This window comes from Convolutriloba macropyga, chromosome 5, assembly GCF_964194025.1.
Source record: "Convolutriloba macropyga chromosome 5, txConMacr16.3, whole genome shotgun sequence".
Taxonomy (NCBI): Eukaryota; Metazoa; Xenacoelomorpha; order Acoela; family Convolutidae; genus Convolutriloba; species Convolutriloba macropyga.
Genome location: NC_134472.1, coordinates 56,564,598 through 56,586,372, shown reverse-complemented (window position 1 = coordinate 56,586,372; position 21,775 = coordinate 56,564,598). Strand labels below are relative to the sequence as shown.

At 35.7% G+C, this 21,775-nt stretch overlaps 1 protein-coding gene across 7 annotated transcripts in view; it reads left to right on the top strand.

Moving 5' to 3' along the window:
- The window catches only part of LOC142339489 (Golgi apparatus protein 1-like), a 443,079-nt gene that overhangs the window by 372,136 nt on the left and 49,168 nt on the right, over positions 1 to 21,775 (top strand). For 5 of the 7 annotated variants that reach the window (XM_075389543.1, XM_075389547.1, XM_075389545.1 and 2 more), the window contains 6 exons: positions 5,674 to 5,783; positions 6,239 to 6,265; positions 6,801 to 7,583; positions 16,392 to 16,506; positions 16,651 to 16,719; positions 16,897 to 17,188. In XM_075389543.1, the coding sequence (XP_075245658.1) occupies positions 5,674 to 5,783; positions 6,239 to 6,265; positions 6,801 to 7,583; positions 16,392 to 16,506; positions 16,651 to 16,719; positions 16,897 to 17,188 (1,396 nt within the window). The remainder of the gene's footprint in view (positions 1 to 5,673; positions 5,784 to 6,238; positions 6,266 to 6,800; positions 7,584 to 16,391; positions 16,507 to 16,650; positions 16,720 to 16,896; positions 17,189 to 21,775) is intronic. The other 2 variants (XM_075389546.1, XM_075389542.1) reach the window with 1 other exon arrangement.

Genomic DNA, 21,775 nt, shown 5'->3' with positions numbered 1-21,775 from the left:
ACCCCCCATCCCGACCCGTTCCCAAGACGGCGCCCGTCCATTCATCTCCAGCTGGCGATTTGATTCCCCCTTGTCCGTCCAACCCTAACTCCACTCAACGGTTGACCCCCCCCCCCCCAACAGACGCCACTGGACTCATACCTGCCTAATGCTAGCTTCCCTAAGCCCCCGCTGGCTACTACTGAAGTCATTCATTCGTCGTTGAAAGCAATTCGCCCGACGTTAGTCGTTTAAGTGTTGTTACTCCGTCGACTAAAAGTTTATTTTCCTTTACCTTAGTTCACAGCGTGGGCAACATTTTGCGTAAACGTTTTGCTTAAAATCTCTTATTCTGCTGAAAAGTGCTTTTAAACAGCATTTGCTCAGCAGATTCGAGAAACGAAACAAAAAGTAGGGACAGGATAAACCCATAAAGCCCAATTTTAGACCTCCTACTTGAACTTTGTTTTTATAATTCTCTAACGGTTTTGGTATTGATACTAGGCCCTGTATCCTCTCATAATTAAAAAGGATTATGTCTAACTGCAAATGGAATTCATAAAAGATTGCACTTGAAAAAATTTTTTTACAACAATCAATTTTTTCCATTTTTCTGTACTATAGGAATCAATGGCGGCTCTTTTTCCGGACATCTCCCGGGTATGTTTTCATTTTTCCTGTTCTTTCAATCCCAATCGGGGTTTTGGGAATCAGTGGAATTTATTTTCGGGCAATCTGCCGTGTGTGTTTTGTTTTTTTTTACTGGCCGCAAAGTGATATCTGGGGCTACTAGTGGCCTTCTTTTGGTTTTACAATCCAAAGATTGGGTTGTTTTGGTGCGCCATTTTTACAAGGATTTGAATTGTATGTGCGCGGTGTCTCTTTTAAACATTTGTTCAAACTGTTTTGACTTTTAGATGTTAATAATAGGAAAGGTGATTTCGGTCACTGTAGAGTATTAAAGTGAGCGAAAAAGGGAGTAAGTTTGGAGCGTAAGTTTCAAGTTGCTTTTAAAGTGAGTAAGAAATTGGTGTTTGAACCAATGGGCTTTGGAAAGCGAATGTTCATTTGGCATGCTAATGAATCGTAATAGAAGCAATGTAATAATTTTAATTTATTGGAGCTGCATTGTCACATCGTCTTTAAAAAATCAAGGATTTTTTAAGTCTTGCATACTTTTTTTTTACTTCTATTTTAGTAAATGGTTTTTCGTAATTGGTTTGAGAGGTAATTTTAGTTATTTGTTTGAGAGGTAATTGAATCTCAATAATGGCTTGGTTTCCTAGTTAATACTCTGGAGTTGATCAATATTTGTTTTCAAAATTATAAGCGAGTGTTTTAATTTTGCATATGTACTCTTTATTGTCATCGTTCATTCTCATTAATGAGTGGTCTCATTGGTTCTTTTGAGGCTTAATTTAATCAATTTATTTGTTGACCTCATAGTTAGTGCTTTTTATGGCTTCGAACAAATAATTTTTAAAAAAACATTAGCGTTTGTTTTTTTTTTTTCATTTTTTTAGGTTGTCTAATTAACTTAGTGTCTTTGATGACAAATATCATCATTTACTAATGCAACATGTTTGAGTCTAATCTATTAATTTAATCCATAGAGGTTGACTGTGTGAGTAAACTGTGTAACTTTTATCTTGCCTCAAAATGACAGTTTTTATTGGCGGTCTAGTGTGGCGCAATTGCCGTCAATCAATAGGCTTCAACTTTAAGCCATCGTTTTCTTTGACTTAAATTCCATGTGTGTTCAAAATGTTATTGTGAATTTTTAAATCTTGGGTTTATTTGTTGTTATTCCTTTCTTCAGCTCAAAGATAGTTGTTCTATGTCTTCTTAAGATGTAATTTTGCTTTAAGAGTTTTATTATGCAGTTATGTTGTGCATTTTGATAGCCGCACAGCGATAGCTGGGGCTATTATTGGCCTTCTCTTGGTTTTTGTTATTTCGTCGTCAAGATTCTTGTTACGATTTGAGTCACTCCAATAAGTGCAAAAAAATGAAGTCACGCGCACACTTCAATTGAAATTGTATGAACGATTGAACAAAAAGCACATTTGAAGTAGTTGTGACGTCATAGTCGTCACAACCACTTCAAATGTGCTTTTTGTTTATTCGTTCATGCAATTTCAATTGAAGTGTCCGCGTGACTTCATTTTTTTGCGCTTATTGGAGTGAGTCAAATCGTAACAAGAATCTTGACGACGTAATAACAAAAACCAGGAGAAGGCCAATAATATCCCCATTGGAGTGAGTTTTGTCATTCGCATGATTAAAATTTTGGTCACACGTGTCCTTATCGCTCTCAAAAAAAAACTTCCTTAATTTGAAATTGACTTTTATTTACTTTAGTTCGAGAGATAATGTCAAGTGAATGTGTTTCACTCTAAATGAATGTTATTTGAAGGCAGCTAAGGGAGGCAGCAATAACTTATCCAGATTATTGATCAAAATATACCACCCCAGCCTTCAATGAAAAGACTATTTTTTGGTCTTTTTTACTGTTTATTGAGACTGCAGATCTACGAAGCTATTGCGGCTATTTTCTGGCAGTCTGCCAGCTATGTTCATACTTTTTGCAAGTTCTCAGTTTTTGCCCAGTGTGCTTTGTCTGTTATTAATTTCACAGTACTTGTTGTATTTCAAGGACAGTTGATTCGACATTTATATATAGTGTTTTTCTTGTTGATTGTCTTTAAAAGTATTGTTTCTGCAAATAGATTTTCAAATTGTTTTTAAGTTTTTATTTTTTGCTCAAAGAAGATCATGTTCTTTGTTTGACTCATCTTTAGGTCCATGTCATAAGTTAATTCAATTCTTTGGATTGTTATTCAGGAACATATGTGAACATTATTTTAGGGCTTTTGTTCAGTCAGGTTAGAGTGGTGAATTTAATCACCCTGAAGCAGTAAAGTAAACAAAATTGCTTGTTTAATTGAGGCGTGGTAATTTTCGGTATTCAATTTTCTCGTGCTGCTATTTGACTTTTTTTTCGTTTCTCATTTTTTAGCTAAAGGTTTTAAAGGGCATACGAGTGTTCTTGTAATGCTTAGTTATATTGAGGTAAAGTTGTAATGTTGAGGACATAAGTATGTTATATTGGGTAATAATTTGAGGGATGCATAGTGTCAATATTTAGATAGTGTTCCTTTCATTGATTGTTTTCAAAACGAAATTTGGAAATTTTTTTTAAAGATTTGCTATTTTTGAACATATAAGATCCTGCGCTTTGTTAACTGTCGTGGTTTGATGTTGCTAGAAAAATGTTGATTGTGAGATCCTCAGATAACTCAATGCTTTGGATTGTAATTCAGCACTTTTAATTCAGGATTTTTTTTCGATTTTGTTATGTTTTAAATTTTTTGACGTTATGTTATTTCGTTTTTTATTGGAGGCTATTCTTTTAAGGAGGCTAATTTTGTTATCTCCTGCTGTATCAATTCTTTGAATTATAATTCAGAACTGCTCCTGATATGTTTTGTTTTCATTCTGTCGTCATGATTTCTGTTAGGACCATATGACGTCACGATCACTTCAAATCTGCTTTTTCATTCATTCTCCATTTTCGACTACAGTGCGTTGTGGCGGAATTTTTTACTCTTGGTGGCGATTTTATGGCTCAGTCGTGTGATAAAGTATTCAGTTACACGTCACTTTCACTCTCAAAAATGATTTCTGTACTTTAATTCAAGGAGGTAAGGCCATCTGAGTTTGCGGCTGGCCTCCCTAAGCTAAAGTCAAACCCTCGCGTGTTGTTCGGGAGCAATTTTCTGATGGTATTCGGTTAAGTTTTGAATTTCATCTTCGAAGATTAAAGCTCTGAATATTGTCGGGTATTCACTTCAGCAGCGTCGTCTAGAATTAAATGTTTGCTTTTTTGCTAGCATTATTGAATTGTTTGCATAGTGGGAGTTGCAGGTGGGAGTATTGGTTGCGTAGTTGTTTGCATAGTGGGAGTATTGGTTGCAGGCAATGGGAAGGAGAATGAGAGAGACTGCAACTATTTAGCTGATTGCAATTTTTTACTGTCAGTAGCTTATTTTCTGTATAACGAATTTTTGAAAACTAACTAAATAGGTATTTTATTTTTAAAAAGTATCTTGAAAAGCATCTTGAAAAGCCACTGTCCAATGCGAAAAAACTATGGTACCTCTTTAAAAGTTTGCTATAATATTGGAACATATTTAGTAATGTTAAAATATTAACATGATTTTAACCAAACACCCGAAACAAAATTTATCTCCGAATTTTTCAAATGAATGATTATCATTGACGCAAATTGGTGTATCTAATTGCTCTGAAACAATTTGTATCAATTATGTGAGTCCAGTGGTTTTTCGCTGGACTGATTTCTTGTCTGGCCCCCTTTTAACGTTTCTTCCTCAAAAACGGGATAAACAGGTAAAGGGAGAGTATTAAGTGGTTGCGCGGCTCTCTTAGAGCCTTATGACTTAACTCTTCGATTCGGCAGAACGTTTGGGGAGTCATATTCATGGTGTGAAGGGCAGTTGTTATCTTAAAATTAAGTTTGACCCAGTCAGTCAACCCCTCTGTCAGTTACGCCGAACTCACCCGTCCACCCTCTTCCACCTGGTGGTTTGATCCCCCTGTCGCGTTCAAGCTTTCCAGCCCAACCCCACCCCAATTCCAGCATCCCTAAGCGCCAGCTGGCTACTACACAAGCGAAACGCTCGGCGGTCGTTTGAGAGCAATCCCTGACCCTAGTCGGTTAGGTTTGAAGAGATAAATGATTCCGAGATTGTTTTTAGATGTGTTGTAGATTACCTGTAATGTTTTACCTATGGTAGGGTTAGGCATTCCTCCTGTTTTCATTAATAGCGAAATGAGATGTTTTATATTGGCTGTTAATGTAAAACGCTACTTCACCCCACCGAAGAAACGAGCAGGTCCGAAGATTCGTAATCTAGTAAAAATTCGTCGTAAACTTTTGTTTAAGAAGTTGTTCAGTTTGTCAGCAAATGAATATATTTAGCGAAAACTGCTCTTTCCGATATACAAGCATTTTTCGTTAATCAGGAACTCAAGTGTGCCTCTGCTTGTTTTTCGAATTATTGTAGCTGAGACGTCAGTTTTGGTTGCTAGAGCATCAAAGTTTTTGGATCCAAAAAAGTTTTTCTGCATTTTCTCGAAGACTTACTTGCTCAAGACTGTCATCATCTGATGTCTGTGCAACGGGAAGTGTTCGGGAGAGGACAGCAATCAAATCAAATTGCGATGGTATCTGCGAAATCCTTACTGTTCCTTGTTTAAGTACAGGTACGCCTGCTTGTGAATGGAGTTTATATGTATATATGTGAAGTTCAATAGTCACTTTTTACGCGCCTTTGTATCTGTAGTTTATATCTAAAATATAGCAGTCTGCTGGCAGATAAGAAGCGAAATCTTTAAGTTTGTCCCAAAAGAGCTTTTGCCTCCTTTTTAATTACTCAATTTTTACGTTTTGTAAATTCGCATTGTTGAATAGCCTCAGAGACTGGCTCTTCGCAAAAAACTTATTACTTAAAGAAGAGAAATTGTGTTCATACCGGGCTTTTCGCAACTTTGTCTGTATTTTGGAACCTATTTTTTCACATAGGTTAAAATTTAGCAGACGTAGACTCAGAGAGGGAAGTTTTTTAAAGAACAAATTTCTGAATAGCATTTAATCAAGTATGCTCTTTTCAGATCGAGTTCCTAATCAGGAGTGCCAACCCTATTGCCGAAGTGTCAACAGATGCCGTCTTGTTGGAGGCATGCAAACCGGTGCTAGACAAGAACTGCAGACGACCCAATGGGTTAGTCAATAAAATAGACATCATTTCAGCCATAGATGCTCGATCATACATCAAGCCACTAGAAAAAAAATCTTCTCAGGTTTTGACGAAAGGCTCACACCTTTTGACGATTGTCAGATTTGATTATTCAGAAATGTGAAAACTAACAACTTTTGGAGCTTTGATTTTCTTGAGAATGGAACTTTGCTTTAATCGCGTTTGTCAAAAGGAGCTGACCTTTCCTTAACGTAAACTTTACCCAAAATAGCTCACATAGATGGTATGCTTGCAAAGTCTGCTTTGAATATGAGTTTGCTGTTTCGGAATTACAATCAGGATTATTAATTTGGAATAGAAGTTTCATGGGGAAAGAATTTCCGCATTATACTTATGATCAATATAAAGTTTGTTCTGCGCAATTTTGTGACCAAATTCTTAGTTGCGTTGTTGAAGATATGTATGCTGTTTTATTTTAGTGCTAAATCAAATGAAACTGAGTCTAGGTGAGTGTGTAGCAAATTTATGCTCACTGGGAATCTATTCGTTAGTTCTTGAGTAGAATTTGGGCACAAACTTGCTATTTTGTGAATTAACCCAGTGGCTGAAGTTTTCTCCCAATCATGTTGTGTCTCCTGCTTGCAGGTTTTCACGCTAATGTACTCAGTCATTGAATATTGAATGCAATACAGCGCTGTTCTTAAAGAAGCCTAATTAATTTTCATTTTTGAGGATTCAATTTGCGAATGAATGAGCTCTAATAATTTATCTTCAGTTTTTGAGAAGTATTCAAAGATTGGCCATTTAATTTAGAGCTTAAGTATATTGAAGATTAACTTGAAGCAGCGCTGATTGGTACAAACCTTTTATGGCACTGCGCGGAGGTTTCTTTTCACCCCTTCTGATTTTAATACCAGGTTGTTTTGCGTAAATCTACGATTGCGCATCGTCGTTTTATGTGAACAAGTTGTGCTTCTTTAACTACCGAACGTTCAAAAATTCTTGGTTCAAATTTTCTCATTAATTGATTAAAATTTTCAGCCAATACGAGAAAGATGCGGTCGGATGTCTGTTCGATCTCATTGACGATGACAATGCAATGACAGATGAATGCTCAGAAGTTCTTCTAGAGATTTCCTACTTCACTGCGAGAGACTGGGCTCTTGATCGAAGACTGTTCCGAGCCTGTGCTGACGACGCACGAGAGAAGTGCCATGTTCAGAGATGGGCCACAAGTGACCAATCTACACACGGGGAGACATTTGCTTGCTTGTACCGCCACATAAATCACGAATCGAAGGACCTCAAGTTATCAGATCAATGTACCGTCGAAGTAATCCGTGTTATGAAGAGTCGAGCCGTTCGTGTTGGCTTGAACCCCTACATTGAGTTCCAGTGTCGTGCGGATTTGGCTCAGTATTGTTCTGATCCTGAAACAACTGGCAAGCACCGAGAGCTGGAATGTCTGCAAGATATCTACACTGCTCGAAATGACGAGAAAAGTTTGGAACCTGACTGCAAAGCTGCTCTTAAAAATTACACCAAGGTGGAAACAGAAGAAGTTGAAATCAATAGAAAGTTGTTCAGGTCTTGCAAGCCTATGATTGAGAGATACTGCGCGGAAGAGAAACGAGGTACGACAAATCAAGGCGAGCTTTTCAACTGCATGGTCAAGAACAAGAATAAACCCGATGTGCAAGACATCTGTGCAGCAGGAATAGAGCACATGCAGTTGATTCAACTGAAGGATTTCGAATTTGACAAGCAATTTAGGAAAAATTGTCGCGAAGATGTCCAGAGCCACTGCCCCGATTCAAAATCAAAGTTAGCTCTTTTCGGATTTGTTTTCGATTAGGAACTATTATTAGCCGAAACAACTATTAGTCCTGTCTTTTTTTAATGTAATTTTGTCTTACGCTTTTGACTTTTCGTCCTCAAAAAGGGGATGAATCGGTAAATCGCGGAGAGGATTAAGTTCTCCTAGAGCCTTTCGGCTTACTCCACTCTAAGTACGCATTTCAATAAAACTGTTTTGAAGACATAATTTTATGGTGTGAAGGGCGGTTCTAAGAATGTGATTCACTTCACCCCCATCTCCACCCCATGCACATCGTTCCATCAAAAACCCAGAGCGCTCCCGACCCACCCCCTACGCTGGGCTCACCCCATTGTTCTGTGTTTTGTTCTAATGTTTTTAGACTGAGTTGTGTCGTCAAATTTAACTCCAAGAGTGAGTTTGTGAATATATTTCTCAACTGAATATATTTTTGTCCGTGCATCCTCGCCCCTCCTCAGTCATCCCCCCAACACACTCATACCGTCCAACCTCCTCCACCTGGCGATTTGGTCCCCCCTCTCGTCCAGTCCTCCCAGCCACCCCTCCCCATTTTAGCCCACAATTTCGTTCCTAAGCTAGCCTTTCTAACCACTAGTTGGTTACAACCGAAGTCGACCACTCACCGGTGGTTTGAGAGCAAGTAGTCCGGCATTAGTGGGCTATGTTTACTTAAGTTTAAAGGTTCAGGGTCAAATGAGGATGCCTCAATCTAATTGAATGTTATTTGAGGTTTCTTCATGAGTTGATTTTTGTCTATGTCAAGTTGAGACATTTCTTCGTGATTTTTGATCTTGTTAATTGCTCTCAAACGAAGTTTGTAGCAATTATATTAGTCCTGTCGGTCTTTTTTGATGCAATTTTTTGCTTGAACGATTTTTCGTCTGACCCATTTGACTTTTCGTCCTCAAAAACGGGATAAACAGGTAGCGCCCAGCGGGCATTAAGTACTCTTAGAGCCTTTCAGCTCTGTTTCAGCTCAAACTTTTTTGGAGACCTGTGCTTATGGTGTGAAGGGCAATTCTTAGAGGTTGAAGACACCCCCACTATTGCCCCCACCCCTCCCACCGCACTATTGCCCCCCCCCCCCCCCCACCACTCCACTGTTGGCCATACACCCCTCCCTCCCCATCAGCCCCGGTTCACCCCCTTTCCCCGTAGCTTCATTAGAATATGTTATTGCATAGTTTCCAGTGGTAGTGGAATGGTTTCCACATTTTAACATCACAAATTTTAGCTTTTTTTGACAAAACGTGCAATTTTTTGGAAATTTTTGGACCTTTATTTTTCCTACGTTCAAATTTTGACAAAACGTGCAATTTTTTTTTTCAATTTTTTGACATTTATTTTTCATTGTTCACGTCTTTCCAGACGCAGGGGTCAGAAAACGTCCTTAGGGGTTTGATAATAAGTTATTGAAAAAAAATTTATTTGCCATGGAATAGCTTTCAATTTTTTGAAATGACAAGTTTTAGCGATGTTTTTTTGATAAATTGCATTTCAAATTTTTTAAATTTTTTTGTCAGTTTTTAGGTTTCTCCAGCCTAAAGAGCCGAGGAATCTCCTCTAGGATTTGACAATAGGTTACTGTATAGTTTTTAAATGTAATGGAATGTTCAAGATTTCAACACTACGAGTTTTAGAAATTTTTTTTACAAAACTACATTTTTTTGAAATTTATTGTTATTACTCAGGTTTTTCAATCTAACAGCAAATCTCCTATAGGGATTGAAAATAAGGTTCTGGGAAATATATTTTGACTATGGATTAGTTTTCAACTTTTATCACAAAATTTAGCAGTTTTTTATGCAACTTGCAATTTTTATTCAAGTTTTTCTGAAATTTTTTCATTTCTTAGGTTTCTTCAGCCCCAAGAGCCACATAACCTCTTCTAGGGTTTGATTATAGGTTAATGCATAGCTCCTAGATGTAATGGAATGTTTTTCAGGATTAAAATATCTGCAATTTTTTTTTAAAATACTTGCAGTTATTTCAATTTTTTTTAACCTTATCGAATTTTTCATCATTTTTCCGGCAGCAGGGTACTAGGGAATTCCTCCAAGGTTTTATGATAAGCTGTTGTCGCATTGTTTTTAACTTTAATGAAATAGTTATCTAAATTTTAATGACTCCAATTTTTGATAAAATTTCCACATTTTCGGAAAATTGTTATCATGTCACAAGTTAATGGATCTTTGAGCCAGTGAAGCTGTTTAAAGCTTAAAATAGGGATACTGGATTGTCTCTTGAGACAATAAAATGGTTTTGAAGATTTTAATCTTTTGATTTTTTAAAGGTTTGTTGAAATTTAAAGTTTGAAGATTTTTGGCCTTCTCCGAGTTTAACGATTATTACTGGCCAATGAAGCTTCTCAAGTCTTACAGATGGGTTACTTGACATAACTCCATAGACCAAAATACCTTTGAAGATTTTCTCTGCAAAATTTTTGGAAATTTTTAAAACATCAGTTATTTTATTTACTAACAAGGCTAAAAGTTGCAGAGCCGAATCAAGCTTAAGCTAGCCTTACTAAAACGTAGCTAGCGACTGACGAAGCCAACAGCTCGCCGGTAGTCTGAGAGTAATTCGCCCGACGTTATTCGGTTATGTTTTAAATTCTTTGGTCTACAAAGCTACCACAGCTGTGTTCTAATGTTAAATGCTTGTCGAAAAACATTTAAATGCGAAATACTTTAGTGGTAGTATTAGCCTATAATGACTCAGCTGTCGTCGGTTTCCTTTTGTTTCACCGTTTTGGGCGTTTCTTCTAAGTTGCTTTTCTGAAATGAAGATTGCTAATGAGCTACCAAAAGAATAAAGCTTTTGTAGCTTAGTTATTAAGATGTTGGACAGGCATCCTGGAGGTCCAAGTTTCAAGCCTCCTGTAAAGCTGCGTTTTTTACTCATACAGATGCTACACATCACAGGTTAAATTGCCCCGCCTGTCGTTCGAGAGCAATTCATCGAACGTTAGAAGGTTTGTTTCAATTGCTGCAAATTTGAGACATTATTCTCACATTACTCTATTGTCTGACATTTGTTGCTGCGCTCTCATCTATGTGTTCACAAAGAGTTTCTAACTAATTTTACTCTAATTATTTGACCTCCAACAAAGTTTGTACCAATTATTTTAGTCCTGTGGTTTTTAATCCGATTTTTAGCAAGAAGGTAAAGCTTGGCATTAAGTGGCTGAGGAGCTGTATCAGAAGTTTATGCCTTACTATTCTCTAAGTATGCGATTCACCAAAACTGTTTAGAGGAAACATATATTCATAGTGTGAAGGGTCGTCTTTAATCTGAGTTTGACCACCCTCAGTACGGCCACTGGCACCCTCATTAACCTGTCGATCTACACCACCTTTTTGACTCCTCACTAACGCTTGATTCAAATTTTACTGATCACATATTCTGCAAAAAACGGGATAGAAATCATGGGCAATGCAATGAGTTCTTAAGATCTACAATTTAACTTAATAGCCGGCGTCAGCCTCTCAACGGCTATTATTTAAGCGATCTTCTTTTTCTAATTTGTTTTACCTTTTGATCACGTTTTTAATAGCCGCACAGCGATAGCTGGGGCTATTATTGGCCTTCTCTTGGTTTTTTTCCGACTCGAAGAGGAGTATTGGTTTTCTTTCTTTTTTACCGGAAGTACTATTCGTTCAGACGCTGTTTTGACCTAAAAGCAAAAGTGAGAAAAATTGCGGTGTGAACTAATTTTTACTGAGCGAGAGAAGTTTTTTGATCATGCGTTGCGTTTAGTGAATGACTTTTTGACTTTGAAAAGTAGTTTTTGACTGAACGGCACATAGATAACCGTTTTTAGCCGTTTTTTTGTCTAAGTGGCCCATTTTTTGCTTGTAATTTGGTTTTTTGTAGAAATGATTTTTATTCGATGCTATATTGAAATGTAAACCTTGGAAATTAATAGCACAGTGATTTGCAGAGCCTGAAAACGCTTTTCAAGTTCAAAATAGGTATAAATTTCTTGATTTTAATTAATTTTTGGCTTTTTTTCTAATATTTTCATTTTTGGATCTTTTAGCCGTCTTTTTGTCACAAATCAGTCAATATGACAACTTCCCGTTGACAATTCATATACTCAATGTCTCTTTTTACCTCGATGTAATTTTGTTTTATAAAATTGTACATATGCTTATCCGATTTTGGTAGTTTTCTATTTTTCTGTTTTTTGTCTGTATTTTGGTTCTAATTACTAGAATTAGTCTTTTTGTGCACCATGATGGGCTTTAATTTCGTTTCAATAAAAACGTCAATATTTTTTAGCGTTAAATTTTTGAAAAACGGTTAAAATTTTTTTTATAAATGCAGTCCTAAAAATTTTTTGACCCCTTTTTTTGCAAAATGTTTCAATGTTTCGTATGTTTGATTTCTGCTTTTTCTTTTTTTGATCTGTTCAGGAGGATAGATTTCTGTCTCGGATGACTCGTTGTCTTTTCTATGTCTCGAATGCTGAAAAATGAAATGGTGTTAGTTCTTCTTGTTTTTTTAAATTTGATTTTTAAACTTTCAAAACTTTTAAACTTTGATTTGAACTTTCAAAAATCAAGAATTAGTCTTTGTAACGGTGTTCCTTACATTGTGTCCACGTTATTCACATTCTAGCTTGTATCATTTTAGCTTTGTCCTGACACCTACATTTATACTGGTGATATTGATTTTTTCAGTTATTATCAAATTGAATGATTTCGGCTTTTTCTTAGATTTTCGTCATTTCTTTGGGTTGCAATTGATTTCATTCAACATACGGCAGTAGTAACAGTTTAGTAGAAAGCCTTTTCCAGAATTTCTCATTATTACTTTTAATTGTATTTTTTCCGGCCGTGGTATTGTTCTTAAACGATTTTTTGCCTTTAAATGTTACTCTGTTGCTTTTCTATGATTATTTTAATTTTTGAATTAGTTTGAAATCATGTTGTCTAGCATATATACAACAATAAAAAATATATGCTGTTTTTGTTTTAATTGCAGTGATGAGAAATCTAAATGTAGTAGTTTTCTGATTCTTAACTTTGAGCATTATTTTTTTGAAAAATTTAATTTAGTTTCTAAGTTATTATTATCTGCCGTTTGCTTTAGCGATCTTTTTGAGATTAGAATCATGAATTATTTAAGGGCAGTTGATAGCTCTGTCAGCTTTATGAGACTATCAGTGTTTTGACTATCCTAATTATTTTGCACTTAACCTTACCAAACGTTTTCAATAATAAATATTTTTACGGCATTTTTTTCTCTTGGTGACAGTGGTTTAAATTTCACCAATTTTTAGATCAGACCGGGGGGGGGGGGGGGGGGGTAATGATCTTATGGTTTACTTAAAAAGGTAATGGTGTCAGCTGCAATTAGGGTTGTTGTCAAGTTTTTACGCTTCGAGTCGCTTCCGGAATTCTTCCGGCTATGTTTTTTATTTGATCATGATTTTTGTTACGACCATATGACGTCACAGCCACTTTTTGTTCATTCGTTCATGCAATTTCAACTGAATTGAATGTGTGACGTCATTTTTCGTTTTTAGTGGAGCGAGGTTTTTTGTTCATGCGCGTGATTAAATTTTTGGTCACACTTGACTTACCTCACTCTCAAAAATGAATTCCTCACTTTGAAATTGACTTTTATTTACTTTAATTCAAAGAGATAAGGTCAAATGGGTGTGTGTCACTCTAAATGAAGGTTATTTGAGATCAGCTAATAGAGGCAGCAATAACTTATACAGATTTTTAATCAAAATATAACAGATCAGCCTTCAATGAAAAGACAAATTTTTTTGGTCTGTCTTTTTTACTGTTTTTTTTGAGACTGCCGATCTACGAATCTATTGCGGCTATTTTCTGGCAATCTGCCAGCTATGTTTCGTTTTCCATAAATCACGATTTTAACGTTTGATTTCTGACTTATTTCACTCACTGTTACTACTGAATGGATTTTAAATTCTCTCACGCAGTCAATTACGCAATACGGTGAATACAGTCACGTTTTTTCTGTTACAATCCCAATGTGCATCAAAGGCGGCTATTTTGCGGCAATCTGCCGGCAATTTTTGCGAGTTACGGAGTTTTATGTATTCTCTTTTTATCAATATCTATGCTTAGCTCAACCATGTTCCTCCCTTTTGATTAAAATTTTGATTATAGTTTCTTATACTTTTTGATGATAAAGACTGGTGTCCACGGGTCTGTTTGAGGACATTTTACCCTATAAATTTGTATGCAAAATTTTAGTTGATTTCAAAAGAAATAGAATTTTTTCGTCCTTTTTCTGACCATGACTTGCCAAGAATTCACAGCGACCTCACTTGAGTTGTCCACCTCTGCTAATGAACTTTTGTGTGCGTGTTTTCTTCTGTTAATCTTTGGTATATATTTTTGGCTAGTTAAGAGTTCAGATGGCAGAATATTAATTATTACCAAATAATAATTCAATTCACCACCTCGGACACCCTGCAGATCTAACGTGCAATAACTAACGATAACTTCAAAAAAAAATCTTTGTTATCGAATTAATGTGTTCTAAGAGAAGTTCCGATTTTTTTAATAAAAAATCGTTATTTCTAGCTACCGTTTTTGGCAATTTTTTGGCAAGGTAATTATGCATCTTTATAACCAAAAATCATAAGGACTTCTGAGTTTGATTTTTGATTTTTACCATATGAGCGAGTGACCTAACGGATGACCGTTTAACTGGTCTGTAACTGGCAACTCGTAGAAAATCTAAGGGTGACGTTTTTTTAATCTGATCAAAGATCTCCTTTAGAAGAGCGTCAAGAAATAAATCAAAAACAGAGGACAGGGTATAGCTGAAAAAGATAACAAATGTTATCTCCTCTCAGTGAAAAAATAGTCGTTCATTTAGTAGACAATAAAGTGAATAGTTTAGTTATTGATGCAGATCTGTACGATATAAAACGCCATACGATTTTGCTAGTTTGGAATAGCTGTTACGCATTTGATTTTGAAAAATTTTGAAAAGAAATTTTGAGCTTGAAACGTTCCCTCCGTTGAATTTTAATAATTGATCGCAAGCGTGTCCAATATGGAGATTGAAGTCAAGATGCTTATAAATGAAAACTCCGATATAATATAATGAAACTTCGTTTCGAGCAATTCAACTAGCAGCGAAGTTTCTGGTTTTTGAAAAATTTCTTATAAATACCATAATTTTAATTTTTTGTTAAGGTTTTGTTTCTCAAGCACCAGTTTTCAATCTTTAAATCTTTTCAACCTTCTAAATTTTTGGCTTATGTTGAAAAAATTGGATCTTCTTTGATTTTTGTAACAGTGTTTGTAAGATTTTTGAAAGTGTTTTTTAGCAATTTTTAGGCAGATTACTGATAAGCAAGAGAAAGCAATGGACCGAAATTTCATCCTTCAAGAACACCTAAATTAATTTCAAGTGTTCGACTGTTTTGATCCGTGGACTAAATTGGGTTTTCTAACTGAGAGAAAAAGCAATAAGTTTATTCATTTTGCCCCAAGAAACGGATTCTTGAATAATCGCATGATCATCCTTGTAAAATATGCAGGTAAAAGCCCTATATCGCAATTCTATTACATTTCGCATCATTTCCGTAATTGAGGCTATAGCGTGTGGCATGAACGTTTTGAACGAAAACGGAATTGCTCAGTTGAAAGTTTTTAAGGAATTCAACATTTCTATTATGCAAATTTTTTTGTAAACACCTTGGTCAGGAATGACAATAGACTGATTAGTCGATAATTTCAGGGATGTTTAAAGTTACCGTCTTTGCAGAGGAAATAATTGAGCAGTTTTAAGACAAAGGGTAATGATTGTTTTTGACGTGCTTTTATTTATCAATATAGCCAAATGAATACTAACGACTGCCTTTGCAGTTTTTTGCTACTAATCCCATCATGTCGAGCCGAGTTTTTTTCTTAGGAATTGATCGTGTTAAAAATTTCAGTGGTAACAACAGGAAATAAGGAAAAGTCCTTTTTATATTGTGAACCGGGCGCTGTTTTCATCAGTATAATTTGTGTTACTCAATTTTTTCCATATCAACAAAAAATACTAAATATTTTTAACATCAATGTCTTGTTGATTTCTTTTGCTGTCCCAAAAATTCTTTGAAAACGATAAATTTTTTGATAGACATAATCGTTTGATAAATATTATATAGCTTGTTAAAATCATCGTAGCGGCTAAAAAGACATAAAATTATTGTTTATGGTGTAGGTTTTGGCGGTTTTAGGCACCCCTTCCTCACCCCCTCACTCCACGCGCCTCCACATACTACAACGACCGCGCACGCTTGAGTCCTCCCTCCATCGTCCTCTTTCGCCCATTTTTAGAGCAAAGTCGCCCGTAACCAAATGGAAATTTATGAATCTTACATTTTCTAAAATTAGAACAACCTAACGTTTGATTTGCTGAAATAATCTATACTAGAAAAAATGATTTGAATCCTGCCTACGCTTCTGTATCGGAACTCTTTCGTGCCGTTTATAAGTATTATCAGGCTATGATGTTTATCATTAGGAGTTGTTAAGCTTGCTCATCCCAAGTACAAAAGCTTGTGGACAAAAATTTACAAAATAGGCTCTTGTCTCAGTCGAAAAGTTGACTAAATTTGAATCTGCTCAGATTTTGCTTGTTAGTAGCTAGCTGTCATTCTCGTTTATTATTATCTCCAAATTGGCTCGCTCATTACTGTTCAAACTTTTATTGCTGCTATTTCGCCGTTAGTAATCTTCTTGTGGTAAATTTTATTCAAATTTTGCTTAAAGGGTAAAAGAGTAGTAAAAAAGTTTGAGCTTTTTTAGGGACGAAGTTGTATCTTGTCTTTCCAAAACAATTCGTGATGACAGAATTCAGGACAGAGATCAGAAGATTAGTATGAAGTGTCGCGAGGAACTGAAACGACCTCTGCAGGAGAAAGTGAGTTCTGCGTTCTTGATTCACTTAACGTAATTAACTTGGGAATAACTTAACAAGCCAGTACCAATAATTTAATGGTCTTGAGAAGACAGAAATTAATTATTGAGGTTACAGCACAGGAAATGTAGTCTTTTTGTTTTTCAGTATGAGGATGTCAAAATGGACAGAGAAATCTACACGACTTGCAAAGCTGACATCAAAACTCTATGCAACGTAAGTCGTATAAAACACGCGATGAGAACCTAAAGCCTAGATGCATACGAACTATTTCTTTAATTTGGTAACACAAACTATAAAATGCATACATATGATTGTAACTATGTAATGCTTACCAGAAATCTTGCGGTTCAAATACTTCACGCGCAGCACTAAATGATAACTTGTTAACAGAAAGTGAAATCTGGCAAAGGCCGCCTGTTGGAGTGCTTGAAAGAAAACAAAGAGGATCTATCAAAGCCTTGCAGAGCTAAGATTTTCGAGCGACAGCAGGAGGAGGCAAGTGAGCCTGAGAAGGTTCAGGAGAAGGATTATGTCCTCAACAGGGCCTGCAAGTCCATGATCAGTCAATACTGTGATGATGAGCAGAACACGCTCAAATGCCTGTGGAAGCATCGCCTGGCTGATGGCTTTGATGAGAAATGTCTCAAAGTTATCCACAAGAGAATGGCAACTAAGGGAGAAGGTATTTTCTCAGAAACTCGTCTTTTAAATGGTCAAAGGCATTCCTGTTGTCTACCTATTTTAGTGAGGACAAATAGCTGACATTTACAAAAATCCGCCATTTTGATAGCCTTCTCTTGCAATTTTTAAACTTTTGCAACTATTGTTGTGTGCTCAATAGCATCCATATTATACCCGCGGTCTTTTTATAGCTGCGAAGCTGTAAGCTGAGCGAAGCTATATTGCGGTGCTCTTGGTTTTTAACTATTCAAAGAATTTGAATTATATTGGGGCGCTGTCTTTTTTATAGCTGCGAAGCTGTAAGCTGAGCGAAGCTATATTGCGGTGCTCTTGGTTTTTACAATTCAAAGAATTTGAATTGTATTGGGGAGCTGTCTTTTTTTATGACTCGAAGAGGAGTATTGGAGAAGTCCTTTTTTTTTAATCAATTTTATTGGAGTGATTTTTGAAGCGGGAAATGAAACGCGTGAAAAAATTTGGAGTGATTTTGGTGCTGAACAAAAATGAAGAGCGGAGCGAAACGAGAGTGGTTTTTGTTCATACCGCTGTTTTTGAGAGAGCGAGAAATTGATGTGTGAAAAAATTGTCTCTAAGCGAGCGAAATTTTTTTGTTCACGTGCGGCATTTTAAAGCAGTTTTTTTCATTCTTTTTGGTTAAGAGGTTTGGTTATGATTTTGTGTTAATTTTAGGCTCATTGCGGTAGTGGTTTGAAGATTTCTGGAAATTCATATGAATTTTATGATAATTCGGAGGTTTTTCATTGATTTTGCTGATTTTCGGGCTAATTTTTGCGTTTTTTTGACGATTATTTTGTTTTACTGGCTCAAATGGGCATTGAAGAAGCCCCTTCTACTTGAGCAAATTTGTGATATCAATTGGTTAGAGTTTTGTGGGTAAGAATCATTTTTTTGTTGAGAAATATAACAAAAGTATGGCAAAAATTGGAACCATTTTTCTTAATTTTTTGCGGTTTTTCGTTTTTTTGTTTTTAGCTAAGTTTCTTAGCCTATTATGACTTGCCTATTATTTTGCGAGCGTCTGGATACCCTATTGGCTGAAGGGAATTTTTCTTGGGATTTATATGCTTTTGAAATATTAAAAAATTTAGTAACTTTTTCCAGTTTTTCAGTGAAAGTTGTTTTTAAGAGCTTTTTTTTTTTCATAATTTAGCCTAAAGTTTTTTTTCAAAATTCTCATAAGTAGTTTTTATAAGTACTAGTTGTTTTGATGAAGTTATTTTGGCAGCGAAAATTTTTTTCGGGATCTCAATTTATAACAAAATTTGATCAGATTTTTTATCATATTTTAACAGATTTGATTTTGTTTTTACTTTTTTGTTTCATGGTTTTGTTTCAAGATAATCATAATTTAGTGAAGGCACGTTTTGTTTGATTAGTAGTTGGATAGCGTTTAAATGGATTTTCACTTCGAGTTGTTTCCGGAATTCTTCCGGCTATGTTTTTCAAGATCTGTTCACACATTTTCATGATTTTTGAAGTCAAATTGGAGTGGTGATTTTGATCACGCCGAAACAGGAAATGGAGCGAAAAAGCGAGTGGTTTTGCGGCGTGAATTTTTTTCGCTCTAATTTTAAAGTAGAGTGAGAAAATGGTGTTTGAACAAAAATTCGATTTCTCGGTAGTGGTTTTTTGTTCACATGCGGCAATTCCACTCTGATTTTTACTGTTTTTTTCGATTTTTTGGATCGGATTTTTTTCTAAATGGTTTTCCCGATCCATTCACAGCTCATTCTAGGCCTAGTTTTTTGTTTGAATTGAATTTTCATTTCTCGCTAGTGGTTTTTTGTTCACATGCGGCATTTTGACATTGATTTTCTGGTTTTTTTCCTATTTTTTTATCTTATTTTTATTAATGGTTTTCTCAATTCACTCATAGTCCATTCTTGGTCTAGTTTTTCTGTTTAGTCAATGAAAATTCTCTGAATCAAACGTCAGGACTTGTCCTGCTATGTTTTTTTATTTCGTCGTCATGATTTTTGTTACGACCATATGACGTCACAGCCACTTTTTGTTCATTCGTTCATGCAATTTCAACTGAATTGCATGTGTGACGTCATTTTTCGCTCTTAGTGGAGCGAGTTTTTTTGTTCATGCGCGTGATTAAATTTTTGGTCACACTTGACTTACCTCACTCTAAAAAATGACTTCCTCACTGTGAAATTAACTTTTATTTACTTTAATTCAAAGAGATAAGGTCAAATGGGTGTGTGTCACTCTAAATGAAGGTTATTTGAGATCAGCTAATAGAGGCAGCAATAACTAATACAGATTTTTAATCAAATTATAACAGATCAGCCACCAATGAAAAGACGAATTTTTTTGGTCTGTCTTTTTTACTGTTTTTTTTAGACTGCCGATCTATGAATCTTTTGCGGCTATTTTCTGGCAATCTGCCAGCTATGTTCTTGGAAAGCCTTTATTTATTAGCTCACCACAATTCTAACGCTCAGTTCTAAATGAAGGTTTTCCTATGAACATTAGAATTGTATTCGATGATATAGTTGTCATAAAATTAATTGAAAGTAAGTTCACAATCCTCTGGACAAAATGATGTAATTTTGTAATTTTTGGATGCAGTAATTACGTCATTGACTGGTAAGACAGTCGTGAAAACCATTATTCTGGCATGCTCTGAGAATTTCACATTATCATTATCGTTGAGATCAATTATGACTCGTTTTGTTGCTGTTTCCGGAAATGAGCTCTTCTTTTTGTCAGGAAAAAAGCATATACGAGAAAAAAGTTCACACCGTCAACCGTAGAATGAATTCTGTAGCCTGTCTGCACAATTCTAGTTATCATGTTGCTTCAGCAAATATTTTGCCGGAAAAGTTACAAAGATGATAATATTTAATGATGCTTTGACCCTCGTGACACTACGGGATATTTGAAAGCAGTTTGAAATCCCTTGAGAGACATTGGATTGTTCATTTGGGGCAGATTATCCTGCTGGGCTATTCCTACTATCTGAAAGTCTGCATTTTGGCGTCTGGCTTGCTATTGATATCACTAATAGCCGCCCTCCACCTCTCAGATGCTATTATTTTGGCGCTCTCCTTTTTATAAATGGTTTTACATTCCGATCACGTTTTTTGTTTTGCATAAGTCACAACTTGCAGGTTTCGCTTCTGACTTTGCCCACTGTTTCAAAGGTCAAAAAACGAAGTTAAAGAACCGATTTAAACTGGTAAAACACGGGAAATATGTGCATAAAGTTTGCGCAGACTTAGTGCATTATGATATTAAAGTTTCTTAGAGTATATTGATATCTGGTATTGGTATTGTACTGATTTTCTGGTTTAGAGGCTGATCTGCAGAAAAAATAGAACGTTTTATGACACTTAGAAAAAATATTGCTGTCCTCAATTATTCATTTTTTTCTGTTTTAATCCCAACATCTTTAAGTGGAGTCAACATTGGCAATTTTCGGGCGACCCGCTGGCTATGTTTTCAGCTGCATTGCGTTTTTTATATTTGCTGCTGTTAGTTGATAATTAGCAGATTTCTCTCGTTCATTGTCTAGCTTGACTCGGACATTGAAATTTGTTCACTTGAGTCCCTGTTTAGTGTAGTCATCGTTGGCCATTTTACGGCAATCCGCCGGCAATGTTTTTAGCTTCAATTTTTGTGTTGCATGTTTTTGAGCTTTGCTGGTCTGCTATTTGATAATGAGCTGACTTCACTCTTCTTAATGTCTGCTGGATCCGATAAATAATATCTTCATTATAGTTAGAATTATTTGACTTAGTTTATCGTCTAGCGTGACTTAAGCATTGAATTTTTCTTTACAACAACGCCAAAAATATGCGTCATCGATAAGTTGGGGTGCCAAATATAGCTAAAGCCTTCAAAAACAAGTTATTCTGGTTTTTAACGGTTTGGCTGACTTCCAAAAACTATTTGCTGATATTATGGGCCTGTACTTTCGTTATAACGCTCATCAATTATAATAAAACACGTCATTTTTTTCCTCTAAGAATCAGTTTTTCAATCACTTAGCTGATTTGAAGATGTAATGTTTTAATTGACGCTCTTCGTGAATATAATCTATTTGCACATGCTTTAATTTTCTTACTCTTTCGCTTAGAAATTTTCTCTTTTTCACTGCTTTGCTTTATAGATATTTTAGATTGTGCGATGTGATTGTCCTAATAAATAACGTGAAAGTTGGCTCACGGTTAAACTGATTTTTTGGAGGTGCAATTGAATTTGATTATTATTATTTCATGAAAGGAGTGCGTTCCGAAGCTCAATTATGAAATCGATTGTATCTTGTTTTATTGCTGTGTCCAAAATTGAACTCAGAAGTCTTAGATAGTTTTTTGACAGGAAAAATGGCATAAAAGAAGGGCAAGATTACGCCGTCAACAGAAGCGTGAGTTGCGTAGATTTGGAGAAACTTATGATAGTGCTGTTGAAAGCAAATTATTCAAAATCGGTGGGCGTAAAGGTTGTAGAGGTCGTAAAGACGCTAATTCTTTTCTGATCGTCGAAGCCTTAATTTTAATACATGAATTTTGGCTACTTTGGGCTATTTTTGAGCTGTCTGAAATGCGTTGATTTAACC